The 15,002-nt window shown below is 30.9% G+C and overlaps 1 protein-coding gene across 5 annotated transcripts in view; it reads right to left on the bottom strand.

Annotated features, from left to right (window-relative positions):
* The window catches only part of LOC132723010 (FYVE, RhoGEF and PH domain-containing protein 6-like), a 69,632-nt gene that overhangs the window by 12,928 nt on the left and 41,702 nt on the right, over positions 1 to 15,002 (bottom strand). For 2 of the 5 annotated variants that reach the window (XM_060707659.1, XM_060707657.1), the window contains exons 7-16: positions 13,993 to 14,149; positions 13,536 to 13,623; positions 12,525 to 12,575; positions 11,470 to 11,528; positions 10,348 to 10,419; positions 10,027 to 10,095; positions 9,593 to 9,673; positions 8,860 to 9,042; positions 8,326 to 8,367; positions 3,477 to 3,614 (exon numbers count right to left, since the gene is read on the bottom strand). In XM_060707659.1, the coding sequence (XP_060563642.1) occupies positions 3,477 to 3,614; positions 8,326 to 8,367; positions 8,860 to 9,042; positions 9,593 to 9,673; positions 10,027 to 10,095; positions 10,348 to 10,419; positions 11,470 to 11,528; positions 12,525 to 12,575; positions 13,536 to 13,623; positions 13,993 to 14,149 (940 nt within the window). Of the gene's footprint in view, positions 1 to 3,476; positions 3,615 to 5,167; positions 7,039 to 7,907; positions 7,926 to 8,325; positions 8,368 to 8,859; positions 9,043 to 9,592; positions 9,674 to 10,026; positions 10,096 to 10,347; positions 10,420 to 11,469; positions 11,529 to 12,524; positions 12,576 to 13,535; positions 13,624 to 13,992; positions 14,150 to 15,002 lie in introns of those variants that run through there. The other 3 variants (XM_060707658.1, XM_060707660.1, XM_060707661.1) reach the window with 3 other exon arrangements.

The following is a 15,002-nucleotide window of genomic DNA, read 5'->3' as shown; positions in this document are numbered from 1 at the left end:
CTTATATCCGGAGTTCCTTGTAAGCATATAGCGAATTAGTTCCTTGTATCACGAGTTTTTTTATAGCGAACAGATTTACATATAACGAACTGATTGTTTACCATTGACCGCCATTTTTGAAGAGCAGTTGATTAAGAAATAGAAAATTAGTCATTTATTTATATTTTAGACACAATACCCGAGAGCGTACTTTTTGGAATTTGAAAATCATTGCTATTTCAGTTTTAGTTTTACTCCCTATCTCAATTTCACATAAAATATAATATTTTGTTTCTAAACTCTTTTCGTTTTCTTTCCATTATTTAGAATAAACAAGATTTTCAATTTTTCCTTCCTTTTATATTGAATACAGTATCCTCTTTTATAATTTAAGGGTGACTGTTACTAATGTAAGATATAGATTTCTTTTCATTTAAATCAAGCGTACTTTGCAGTTTGCAATGGATTGTTCCCTGTAACCGGAAGTTCGCTATAACCGTGTTCGCTATAAGTGAAGTTTACTGTATCACTATCAATGATCATATACTGATTGTCTCTATCAGACTGATTCAAATGTTAAAATACAGACCTGTCATCATTCTTTTTATCACATTTTATTTTGAAATAGCATTAATCATGTTAAATTGAAAGAATGAATCCAACTTCAATGGCTTTCTATTTTTACATTTGAGAGATAATTGACAGATAATTAAGAGATAAGAGCCTCTTGTGAAGAGGACAATATTGCTCATGAAGATCAATTTCAAATTTCTGTTTATATGATGATGATTTTTTCCCCAATCTTTATTTACACAGAAGTCAAAACTGTTTTAGCTGTCACCTATATAAATATAACTTCTAGTGTTGGCAATAATTATTTATTAAAAGTCTTGTTATATGTATATACATATAGTCTTGTTCTTATTTAATATATGTGCCTTGTATATATAGTTTTGTCCTTTATTAAATTTACCCTGAATAATATAGTCTTGTTTTCATTAAATATAATGTACCCTGTATAATTACATGACCCTGTTTAATGCAGTCAGCAGCCATCATTGTCTTGGGTCAATAAGAATAATGTTAAAGTCAACTGCAGAATGTACAAAACAAGAGGGCCATGATGGCCCTGAAGTCGCTCACCTGTATATAGGCCCCCGGAGAGGGGCCAGTTTAAACCCCAGGGCTTTTATTTGAACAAACTTGGTAGACACCCATTAGAAGATGTTTCATGCTTAACATCTAAGGTCTAGCTTGTCATTTTTTTTCTTTAAACGTATAGTTTAAAACAAGGACACACCTGGGGCAGGGCCAGTTTTGACCCAAGGGCTTTTATCTGAACAAACTTTGTAGACATTTACTAGAAAATGTTTCATACTTAATATCTAAACTCTAGCTATTCGGGTTTTTTCAAAGAAGATTTTTAAGTTTTTGCTATACCATGTATACACATATAAGGAAAATCCCCCGGGGCGGGGCCAATTTTGACCCTAGGGATTTTATTTGAACAGACTTTGTAGACACTCACTAGAAGATGCTCTTTGCTTAATATCTAAACTCTAGCTATTTGAGTTTTTTCAAAAAAGATTTTTTAAGTTTTTGTTATACACATATAAGGAAAATGAATGACCCCCGGGGCGGCGACAATTTTGACCCCAGGGATTTTATTTGAACAAACTTGGTAGACACCCATTAGAAGATGTTTCATGCTAAATATCTTAGCTCTAGCTCTTTGGTTTCTTTAAAAGAAGATTTTTTAAGTTTTTACTATATGCATATAGGGAAAATCAATGACCCCCCTGGGGCAGGGCCAATTTTGACCTTTTATTTGAACAAACTTGGTAGACACTCACTAGAAGATGTTTCATGCCAAATATCTAAGCTCTAGCTCTTTCGGTTTTATAGAAGAAGATATTTAAAGTTTTTTCTTTTGGTTGCCATGGCAACCAGAGTTCTGCATGGAATTAATTTCTTTGAACAATTTTCAAAGGTGACCACCAAAGGAACATTCCTATGAAGTTTGGATGAAATTGGCTTAGTGGTTAATGAGGAGATGTCATTTAAAGTAAAAGTTTACGGACGACAGACGGACGACGGACGAAAAGCGATCACAAAAGCTCACCCTGTCACTTTGTGACAGGTGAGCTAAAAAGAAATAAGGCCCTGTCTACACCTTTCCAAGTCTTGAATGCAAGTATCATATTCTCTTGTATTTGATAGTGTAGACACCCTACTTGAATGGTTTTTAATGAGAAATTATGTGACATCCATGAAGATTTTGGCTGTCAAGACACTGATAACACCAGTTTGACACAAAACATGTGCCCGAAGGTTTGATAGTGCTGTTAATTTTATTATTTTCTGACTTTTTGTTGTTGATTCAGTGTACATGCCCTTTGAATTTCAGAAAATGTTTACAATGTCTTGGTCAAAGGAACATATTAATACGCTGATACACAGAAGAGCGAAATAAATAAATAAATAAATAAATAAAAATAAATACATTGTAAAAAAAATAAAAAGAGCTCTTTTTCAAGTAGAGTCAACATGGATTTTAAATGATCTTGTTCATTTAGTGAATAACTTTCATCAAATAAAGAATTTGCATCAAAATAAATTTTTGTTACATTTTTCAATTTTCAAAAGAATGTACGCATTTCATTTACTCCATTGTTTTAGCTAATTGCATCATTTTTCCGCTTTTTTTTCACATATTTTACAGAAACATGATAGTCTTGCAAAGACAAAGGTATAAATCCTGGGCTATCTTAATGAGACATTTCAGTAAAAATTGTGCCTGAAAAAATGTTGAAAGGGCCATTTATTTAGCTTATCTAAATGTGACATGTAAGAAACTTGAATAGGTGTAGACACGGCCTAACAGGCATTAAACTTCTTATAGAATACATGACATCATAAAGGTGCCAGAATGATGTCATTTTGGTTTAAACATATTTTATTTGTCAAATAAACATACTTACATACATGATATTAACAATCAATACAAGAAAAGGATTAGACTGGAAGCAACCTAATGCTTATTGAAGTCTTTTCTCAAAATGTCATTTTCAAATGATTAGGGTTGAAAATTGATTTAAATAGCACTGAGGAAAAACAATGTTAAAAAGTCTGATATGTAAGTTTTGATTGTTGAAAAATTTATAAATATCTATTGAAAATAAAGATATCTATAAAAGAATAAAAGAGCTTTATCAGCTACGAAAATAATCTCCATAAAAAATAGCGTTACTGATCACCCTTGTTTTGTTTTGTAAAAATTAAAATAATATCATATGGGCTATTTAACACCAGTTTTGTCATGGTGATGCCAAAAATTACCCAGTCAGGCCTTCATGGTCAATTCATTTGCTTCAAATCTCCAAATAGGTGATAAATAGCCGATAAACACAACTGAGACTGATACATATTGTATCACAGGTCCATTTAAAAAAAAAAATTTATAAAGTAATATTTTTTTTTACACAAAATCTATTTACCCATCCACAAGCCCTGCAGTGATGACGTCTCCAGGTCACAGTAAATTCACATGTGCACAGCATACACATAGTGACACGTGCATCGGGGATCCATAATGGTGCCTTGTGTCCCAAAACAAAATCTTTATCTAATAATGCCTGAAATAGTAAAGAATTAAAATAAACAGAAGCTCAGATAAGACACATATATACGCACAAACAGACCCATTTAATTACTTTTAACATAAATTGTTAGAAGCATTACTTACTACTGATATTAGGGAAGTATTTGTGTGCATTATCATGTTAACTATCATTAAGTAAGTAAATACATCTTCTACCATAGACTTTATAACACATTGTATATTTAATGAACAAATTTATATCGCATCTGTTCAAAAATAAATTTTGCACAGCAATAATACAAAGCAAAACTTAATGTACTTCACTGCAACACTATGATATTAAGAATTTCTGGCATAAAATATCTCCTGAACTTCCAAGCAAAAAAAAAAAAACAAGAAAAAAAAAAAGCACTAAAAGTTAAGAATTCAGCATTCTTCAGCAAGATATAAATCTGCAGTAGTGTTAGCTCTGTGTTTAGTTCTTGAGGTCTACGTAACATTAGCAAAATCAATATCACAACCATAAAGATCTCCTATTAAAGGAAAACCTAAATTGTCCTCAATTTTTTGTGCCACATATCAGTAGCAGGGTTCATTAGTGGAAATACTTTTCACTTTCGAAATACATTGTTTAAATAAAACATAACATATCATAACATGAAATCTGTCACATCTTTAACAAATCAAACACACAATGATAAGGATGAAGCAATCAAGGTCAAGGGCACTCAACACTAAACAAAGGTGTTCCTATAAGGTGTTATATGAACAACATTTCATTAAAAAAATAATAATAATAAAAAAATTTACAATGAAAATTCAGAATTTCATCAATTTTGTTTGATAAAAAAAAAAGATAGCAGAGAGAGTAAAATGACAGATATATTATATTTCAACCACTAATGACTAAGCAAACAAAAAATGTACATATAACCCTAGAAATAAGAAAGTAACAGATATGTGCTCTATATAAGAAAAATCTGCTAAATGTTGTGTGTGATATTTCCACATCTCTAAGCATGTTTACCAGTACATGTATATGTATTAAGCAGCTTTAAAAAATTGAAATCTTTTAAAGTTAATGCAAACTATAAATGTGTCCACAAATGCCCAAATATTATACTACTAGTATTTTGTCAGTTTATGGACAGACAGCAGGACTATGAAGTAGGCACGGGCAAATATATGTGCCACCCCCACCCTCCTTAGGAAAGGAAAATTTAAAATTATATTTCTACATATTTCTTCAAGAAAATGAATCCAGCAATAAAGAATTCATATCATAAAAAAATCTTGGATGAATAAATTATTCAATATTCACAAAATTTTAGTTTTGACCACATCAGCAGCAAACATCAAATCATATAATCTCAATCATTGGTACACAGGGAGCTGATGCTCCATTTCTGGTCCAACATGGTCATAGATACCACAGGCATTCGGTACATTTGTCTTGCTAATAATGGTCAAATTATCATAAAATATACAATGTACTCTTGATCAACAAGAAGAAAACAACTATCCAGCAGTCATTTACTAAATATAGTACCAGTATTCATGTGTATTATATAATAGTAATTAGGTCCTGGATAGTAATTTTGTTCATGATGATCAAGCGGAGATTATTTTATGATATTTGACCATTATTGGCAAGACAAATGTGCCGAATGCCTGTGGTAGATAGTGGTGAAAGATATTAAGAATGACAGAAAAAAGCAAATGTGATGTTCTGCATTCTGTTGATGGCCAAAGACTAGGTGACAACCATTAACAGAGTACAGAGTTTTATGAGTTTGAATTTGATGAAAACATGATTTAATTTATTAGTCAATTATTATCATTATTATGATCATTAAATCAATCATATAAATGACTTACATGTTCATGTAAAAATCTATCAGTTGCAAAAAAACAAAGCTATAAACATGCATTTAAATTCAATGTGACCTCAACAAGTTAAATATTCATTACAAACATTTTACTTTTACCACAAAATTCATCTTTTATAAGCACTTCTTTATGTAGAAAAACTTAAAGTGTTCTCTTTCTAAATTAAGAGAAAACTAGAAATGTGTCATCATGCCACGGATGCCCCCGCATGCAGCCAAAATTTCAAATGTTATAATATTTAGTTCCAAATTTGTTTGCACAAATTATTTTTTTCATTCTAAGTTCAAAGCCCTTAAAACTTTTCAATGTTAACACAAACCATTTTTATACAATGTTCAAGGCACTGAAATTATTCAGTCTTAACCTTTTGAAAATAGCATATTGCATATTTGTAGCCAAAATAATGGCTATATACATTTCCACAAAAGTATGAGTGCTGAAACTGAAACTGAAAGTTCAAAATTTTTCCAACATTCAGGAAAGATAAGTTTGTCCAAAATCATTGAACCACGACCAAATTCAAACTTAAACTGCTTATTCCTAAGATGTATCTATATTTTTTTCAAAGTGAAAGGGACATAACTCTGCCAAAAAATCATCGAACCATGACCAAATTCCAACTTGCGCATTCCTTTGACATATCCATATGTCAATTTTGAGTTGAATATGTAACACTGTTGGGTTGATAATGAACAGAAACTGTAAATTTCATATCATTTTCAAAGTGAAAGGGGCATTACTCTGCCAAAAATCATTAAACCTTGACCAAATTCGAACTTGGCCTGCGCATTCCAAAAACATATCCATATGTCAAATTTGAGTTGAATGTGTAATACTGTTGGGGAGATAATAAACGGAAAATGAAAATTTCATATTATTTTTAAAGTGAAAGGGGCATAACTCTGCCAAAAATCATCGAACCATGACCAAATTTAAATTTGACCTGCGCATTCCTTTGACGTATCCATATGTCAAATTTGAGTTGAATGTGTAATACTGTTGGGGAGATAATAAACGGAAACTGAAAATTTCATATTATTTTCAAAGTAAAAGGGGCATAACTCTGCCAAAAATCATCGAACCTTGACCAAAATTGACCTTGACCTGTATTTTCTCATGACATATCCATATGTCAAGTTTGAGTTGAATGTGTTGTACCATTGGGGAGATAATGAACGGAAACTGAAAATTTCATAATATTTTCAAAGTAAAAGGGGCATAACTCTGCCAAAAATCATCAAACCATGACCAATTTCAAACTTGACCTGTATTTTTTCATGACATATCTATATGTCAAATTTGAGTTCAATATGTGCAACGGTTATTAAGATAAAGAACGGAAACTGATGATGACGGAAGGATGGAATGACGGAATGACGGAACAGGGTAACACTATATGCCCCTGCAATTATATGGCGGGGGCATAAAAACATGAAACAGCTGCAAAGAATTGCCAATCAAAGTACTAGCAGTGCTTTTCTCTCCTACAATATCCTTTAAAGGCACAGATGTTAGATGTACACGCACAGATATAGATAGACACAGTGAAATAAACTCACCTCATCAAACTAAAACATGCAAGAAAATAAAATATTGTCAGTTACTGCTACATATAAATTCATGCTTCATTCACAAGCCAAAATCCTATACATATATATATTAATATTATCTACCTATTTACATGCATATGTTTCTAGTTATTATAGTATTGATTTATTTTCCAATTTATAATATTTAGGTAGGTAGTTATTATTTTGCTATTTTTTTATTCATAGCTTTAACAATTCAAAGATTTATCGCAATTATTTTGTGACTTTAAACTTTTTTTTTGTAAGCATGATTGTGATGAAAGCTTTCAGCTTATCTAAACAACACTCAAGTCCACTTCCTGGAAATTACCAGTACTGATGGATATATGAATCATAGTTGTGGCCCCCAGTAGGCCTTGAACCCACAATCCCTGGGTTGAGAGACGGACATCTTAACCACTAGGTCACCTGATGAGATGTTCTTTGTTATAAAATAAGTTTATTGCGTTATGACAGCAAATTTAAATTGACTATAATAAATTTCTGTCACTTCCATATCAACCTTACAGAACCCCAAACTCCCTTCACATACTATTTAAGCAAATATTTTTTCTACCCTTTTCATTCCATTATTATGACCCTTCATTTCCTATATGCACCTTGACCCTTTGCTCAGTTCTTTGCAGGCAAAAAGCCCCATAACCAACCTCTCTGAGTCCAAACACAAGCCAAAGGTAATAAATAAATTTTCTTAGCTCAAACTCGGATCTCAGGTATTTAATTGGACAAAAAGCAGTACAGAATGTGCACTAACAAATGAAAATCCTGAGATTTGAGACAAATCTAAGAAAATATTTTATAACCTCGATGTCAGGATTACAAATCGTAATAAGATTGAAAATATATACCTTGAATTTGTCAAAATCCTGATAAGAAATATATTTTTTATGAAATTACTCAAAATTTCACAAAGATGTGTATTAAATCTTGCTTCATGGTAATTTATTTGTATTACATTTTGTATGTATTATACTCATGTACCCTTGATCATTTAACTTTCATTATTTCTGAGGCAGGGGTAAATCATTTGTGCCCTTATCATTTAGAGTTCTGAATTAACTCAATTACAAATAATTATGAAAAACATAACATAGTATTACGTTTTGGGCTCATTGCTATAACATCATTTTCTAGGAATAATAATAAAAATTTCTATAGTCACATTCAAAGAATGGTGATTATTTATACTCAGAAAATTTCATTCTTGAGCAGAAAGAGATAATTATCATTCACAGAATACAAATATTTTCATTCAGTATTGGTCACCTGATACGTATCCCAGGACTTTTGTAAATGTTCCTCCCAGAACTATATAACAAAGTTCATAAAGATCATAAGGAATACATTCAAACTATTAAATTATATCAGTCTAATTTCTGAAATCTTTGTTGTTATACAGATTTTAGAAAATAATTTTCCTGTAAGTTATATTATTACACAAAATACTAACAAATATTTTTTATTCTTCTGATATCACAGTTTTTGTAAAACATTCAACAAAGTTATTTAACTAAATGTTGTAAAATAATGAGGTCAGAAATCATGTTGTAGGGTTAAAAAGAAGAAATAAAATTAAAATATAAAATACATTCCCTCAACAAATGTGCAACTTGAGTCATAAAAGATACAAACAGAATGGACCTCATGGTCCTATATCACTCACAGCAAGTGAATCTTTGTAAGTAGAAATACTAACAAAAAAATTCTGAATACAAAAATAAAATAAATCTTGATTAAACAATTCATAAACATGCTTCTATATAACCATGATTACATGATACATGTTGTGTGTAGACATACCTGAGCTCCTGCCCTCACTGCCTCAAAGGTGTTCCTTTTGAGGGCATTTTCTTCTATAGCAGCATTGAGGGCCGTTACCCAGTCATCCCGCTCCTCGAGGGTAGAACCATGTAACGTGAATGAACGCTGCACAGATATTATACTAAACTCCATTTTATACTCATCTTGTGCAGCCACTGATACCTGGAATCATTAAAATTCATTTTATGGAAGGCCAGCCAGAATTTAAATCATTAGTAGCATTAAGTGTTAAATATATGTCAAAATAAGAACTCACAGGGTACAGCACAGGTAGCTCTTCCTGTATAAGTCAAATAACTAAGTTCTCTTTAACAATCCAGATTCTGGATGAATTAGTTTGTTGGGGTTGAAACTGTGATAAAACATTACATACATAGGCAAGAAGCTTCATTCATCCTCACACGTTTGCTATTAGGACATCATTCATTTAATTGTGTTTTAATGGAATTTGAGATTAACCTTTCATTGACATGTGGAGATCGTTATTCATTTTACTGGAGGAAGAGGTGGTAAGGTACCTTAAAGTAAGAACAATTATCTAGGTAGAACAGTCTCCATTCTTAAGCTAGCTAGACAGTTTTCTTAACATTGATTGGATGTTAATTACTGATAGATCCATGGCTTTAACACAAGCAGGGAAGTAATGCTAGTTACAGATGATTCTAAAATTTTGTATAGATATCAACACAAAATGTAAATTTAAGAACATTACCTTCATTCCAGCTAATGGCAGTACATTATTGAGTCTGTATCCCGTGGCAACAGGAGTTGTATATAACAATACATCATTAAACTGTAAAATTAAATATATATGCAATGCACATGACTGATTTTATTGTTTCAATGTGCAAAAAAAAACTTATTAAAGTATGAAAAGTTCTTTAATCAATATGGGAATTTCATGTTTTATACTTCTGTTACAATACACTTTTATAGATTTCTTAAAACTAATAATTAATACCTGAAAATGAGAGGCAAAGTATACTAGTATTGTATGAAAAGTCCATTTTTCTTCATTTAAATGTTTCTGATGATCTAAACAACTTTTTAAATTCAACATTGATGTATACAAAGTTCAACATCAAAGTGTCAAGTTTATTCTATATTACAACATTTTTATTACAATAACAAGTATAAACAACTTACCAAGAAGAAGTATCTAGGTTGCATTCCCTTCCTTGATAACTTCATAAGCTCCCCTTCTTTTAGAAATATCTGAAACAAATATAACTCATGTAAATATCTTTTTGTACTGTAACTCTTCATTTGTTAATTGAAATTCCATTAAAAGAAGATCCTGACAAAAATATATTAAGTCATACATAATTATTTGAATTATAAATCTGGCATCTAGTCTTATGTAAACATTAAAATTTCCATTTAGCAAATGCTTGTAAAAGTAAAACAATAAATTCTAAATATACAAGAAATATCTTTATTTGTTAAAAAATATAGTAAAAAATTTACCCTTCCTGGTTTGATAACTTCAAATTGACCAATCAGAGACCTCTGTATCTCTAACATCTTCTGAACATAGTCCTAGAAAAATTTCAATCAAACATGTGTGAGCACTTTTTTTTTTATCTCATGCTATTATAGTCATGAATCTATGAATCTTCCTCTAACTGTTTGCTTGTTTTGCGTATCAGAATTAATCTGCTATTACTTGAGAACAGATCATTGTTTTACACTTGGTATGCTGGTAGCAACAGATTCTGCACATGCAACCAGTGCAGACCAAGATCAGCCAGTGCAGACCAGTCCAAACCAAGATCAGCCAGTGCAGACCAGTCCAAACCAAGATCAGCTAGTGCAAACCAGTCCAGACCAAGATCAGCCAGTGCAGACCAGTCCAAACCAAGATCAGCTAGAACATTCTGCTTGTAGCAACAAATTCTGCCAGTGCAGACCAAGATCATCCGGCACATCCATGCCACCTGATCATGGTCTGCACTGTTCGTTAATCTGTTAGTATATATCTTGAAATATTCCCCTTAAATAATGAATGGTTTTGTCCATTTTAAGAGATGGACAAGTCCATTCAAGAAAATTAGCATGGTAATGGACTTCAGTATAAAAATACTAAATTTAGTGGCAAATAGTATAAAGTTTAATCAGATAACATCAACATGCAGACTGACTAGGTAATCTGTACTGGTAAGCATAGACTGTCACTTGTAGTTAAATTATTAAAATTTGACATAAAGACTGGTATAGCAAACACGACAAATTTATAGCCATAGAGATTTTAAACTCAAAATTTAACTTTCCTAATTTTCAGATAATGTATTTCTTTTTGAATTTTTTTATGAATTTATGAAAAAAAAAACGTTATTGTATTGATTATTTGTAGGAAGTCTACTTAAAGTAGGCAAAATGTCTTTCTTTATATGAAAAGAAAACCCTATCTTCTCATATTTCAACACTTCCTAGTTCAATTCATAACAAATATTTAAAAAGAAAAAAAATTTTAATTGCCGCTTTTCATTTGTAAATGTTTTATCAAATGTTAAATCTATATAGAGAGCAAGGATTAAAGAAATAGTCAAAGCATATGACAAGAGGACTTTATAGGAGACACTAACTCACCTCATGACGCATGTTTTCATTGGCATGTAATGCAACTTCACTAACAATCGCAAGGGCAGCTGAAAGTCATATAATTATAAATTAACATCTCTTTCCTGTATATTTACATGAAGAAAAATGTAAAACAATTCAATGTTGACGAAAAAAGATCAAAGTTAGATTTTATTAATTTCATCTTACGCAAGTTTGAAAAGTTATAACATAACAGTATCATAAATATTTGACACACTAAAGGTCTTATATTAATCAGATATTAATATGATGAAGGCTTAACCAGGTGGAACCCAAAGTGGTTAGTCTTTCGCATTTACCATCGGTATTGAGTAAGGCCAGCCTGCACAGCGGCAAAGTCAGACTTAGCTCTATACTGTTTGCTGCCTACCATCTTTAAATTTTTCATCTTGATATCCCCAAAATTCATAATGAACAGTTCCAAAAATGGAAGGTCTTTTTACGATATTCAGCATGTTATGGGTAAAACATATCAAAATACTGAACAAGAGCATAGCCGTAAGTGGTTAAAGTGTCAGTCTCTGAAGCAAGAAATCACTGGTTCGAGCCCTACTTGAGTCATGATAATGTTTCCTAATATAACACCAGTACCAGTTAAATCCAGGAAGTAGATTAAAGAGTAGTTCACATACATGTAAGCTTCAAACTTTCATACATATCAAGCTAAAATAAGTATGTTTAACCCAAAGTAAAATATGTAACAGAAACAGTATAATTAAGTAATAAGTTCTGGCAATAAAAAATCTTTGGATACATCGGATGTTTCATACATAGATATATTATCATTATACAATACATACTTTATAAGGCTTTATGAACTAATATGGCAGCAAGGCCTTGTGGTTAACATGTCAGACTCGTAATCTCATGATTGCTAGCCGCATGGGTTCAAACCCCGTCAGCAAGTTCTTGTTTCCTTGAGCAAAAAACTTTACACACATTTCTCAGTTCTGGTTGGTTCCAGCAACTGATTGAAAAGAGTGTCTATAAGCTTAAAGCTACCTATACAATCGAACTAAAATTCTGTATAACACAATACATACTTTGCATATCCTTCATTTCTGGGCAGTCTGGTGGAAGATGTTTCATGTAATCTGTAAAATAAAAATTATGTATATGACAATGAAAATGAGATGCCTAATTTTGTAGCTTTTTTTTTATGTTGTATATTTTTATATGACTGCATACCTTTATCAAAACTAGGCATATTTTTTTGGTAATATATATATTTTATGATGAAATATGCACCAGTTTAATGGCATAGTTATTACTAGAAGTAGAATGCATGAAGACTTACATCAATTCCTAAAATATTCTCCAAAAAGCCATCAAATTTGAAAGATTTAAATTGTTTTTATAAAAAAACATACTGTCAAAACTTGTTTTTCAAATCATATATCTTAATGATAAAATATGCACCAGTAAATGGTCACACTAGTAATTATTATAAGAGAGAGAAACCCATGAAGATTTTAAATTCATTACTGTCTATAAGTAAAATCAAAGTGTTAGCTAAATGTCTATAAGTGAAATATTAGAACTGCACGCTTCCAGATAAGCCAAAATATTTCAAGGATATCAAACTTTAGAAAATTTTAATACGATTTTAAGAAATAGAAAACATATTTGACCTCTTTTTTTGGTTAATTTATGTGGATTGTAAGTGCAGTATGCAATATGTAAATTACATTCTTTGTTCACTTCACAATAGTTTACTTTTAAATACATTTTCAAAATTTTCATGACTCTAGAGGCATGCAGCTTTAAAGTGTGTATCAAGTTACTTTCCAACACAATACCATAACATAAACACAATGTTTCATTATATGATTGCATAGCATAATAAGTCTATTAAAATCAGATATAATCTTAATTCAAACAATTTTAATTCCAATTAAAAGTAGATATGATCTCAATAGTTAAGTGATTTTAATTATCATCAAGAAGTTTCAGGAAACAAATATGGTCAATGAAGGCTTTATTCCTATTAGATGTAATGCAATTGTGGTAAGAGAATTATTATGATATCATGCTAATAATAAATCATGACAAACCTTGAAGTAGGAGCCTGTATTGAGGTATTCTCTGTATAGGTTTTAACATGTAGTGTTTTAAAGCCAGGCTGGCACATCGAGGACTTAACTGAAATTGCATAAAAAGTTGATTTACTTTTGTCAATCTACAGACTAGTTAATCATAGACTCAATCAAAATTGAAATGTATTTTTTTACTTGATTCTCTTCTCTTAAATTTTGTTTATTTTGCTTGGTTTAACAGGGCACCTACACAATTTAGGTCATATGGTGCCAAAACAAGAAAGATGATTTTGGCTAACCTTGGCTGTTACAAATTCTCTTCATGTCTATAATGCCAACTCTTACAATCATTTCCATTACAAACCAGCGCTATTTCTTTATGTGCTTTTTACCAAGTCAAAATATCTCAGGAAAGTAGAACGGGTTTATTCATTTTAAAAATTTGTAATTTTATACAATATATTTTTAACTTTACCTCAAATTCTTTGGTAGCAGTTTGAAATTGTGAGTATTTTTTCAAAGCATCATCATAAGTTGCTGTAATGGTCTCAAAATCTCTGATATACGATGAAAACAGCTTCAGAAATGGTCCTTTCTTCACAAATATATCTGCAATCCCCTTTCTCTCCTCCCTACATATAAACAAGCAGTTATAATTAAGTACTAAGTAAATTCTTTATTATATTCTCATGTGTTACAACATAGACAAAAATATGCAAAGATGAACACCCGGCCCATTGGACCTATATGTCACCTAAACTGAGAATACACATGTATATGATATTTTTTAACATGTTATTAACAAAACATTAAAAATATCATATATGAAGTTATCTCTGAAGGGAATCCACGATAAACATTCAAGAAATTTACTTTTTTTTTAAATATTTACTTTTACTTTATAATTATATGTCATAAATAATGAAAATGGTGCGATAAAATTTTCACATATAAAATTTCCTTCTAAAAAATTGTCATTATCTCATATATAAATTTTAAATACATGACTAGTTTATATCAAGTATCTCGGGCACAACTGTAAGAAATTTGTATAGTTGTCTTTATTCATACTGAATAAAGAACAATTATTATATGTACGATGACTGCAGTACATAATGTGAATGAAAAAAAATAGTATAAAATTGAAAATTCCACATTTAATATTTTTGCAGAAAAAGAGAAGGAATATGATGTGATATAGGTAATGAGTTTATAAGTGTAACAAGACAGCGCTTTGGACTTTTCTTCGTGTTTACAGTATGAAAAGGGGCATTACTCTGTAAAAATGTAACACAGAGTAATTGGACCTATGCCCATCATGTAAAATAATCACAGAGAACAAGTGTGTGAAGTTTCAACCCATTCCCTTCATGAGTTTTTTAGACATTGACTTGCATGCAAAATCTTAACCAAAGTGTGAAAGCGACACCAACGCTACTGTAGGGTGAGTACAATAGCTGTCTCTATTCTTCATAATTATACTCA

This window comes from Ruditapes philippinarum, unplaced genomic scaffold (assembly GCF_026571515.1).
Source record: "Ruditapes philippinarum isolate M1 unplaced genomic scaffold, ASM2657151v2 ctg71_1_1_1_1, whole genome shotgun sequence".
Taxonomy (NCBI): Eukaryota; Metazoa; Mollusca; class Bivalvia; order Venerida; family Veneridae; genus Ruditapes; species Ruditapes philippinarum.
Note: the sequence above shows the minus strand (reverse complement) of the source record. Positions and strands in the feature narration are given on the sequence as shown.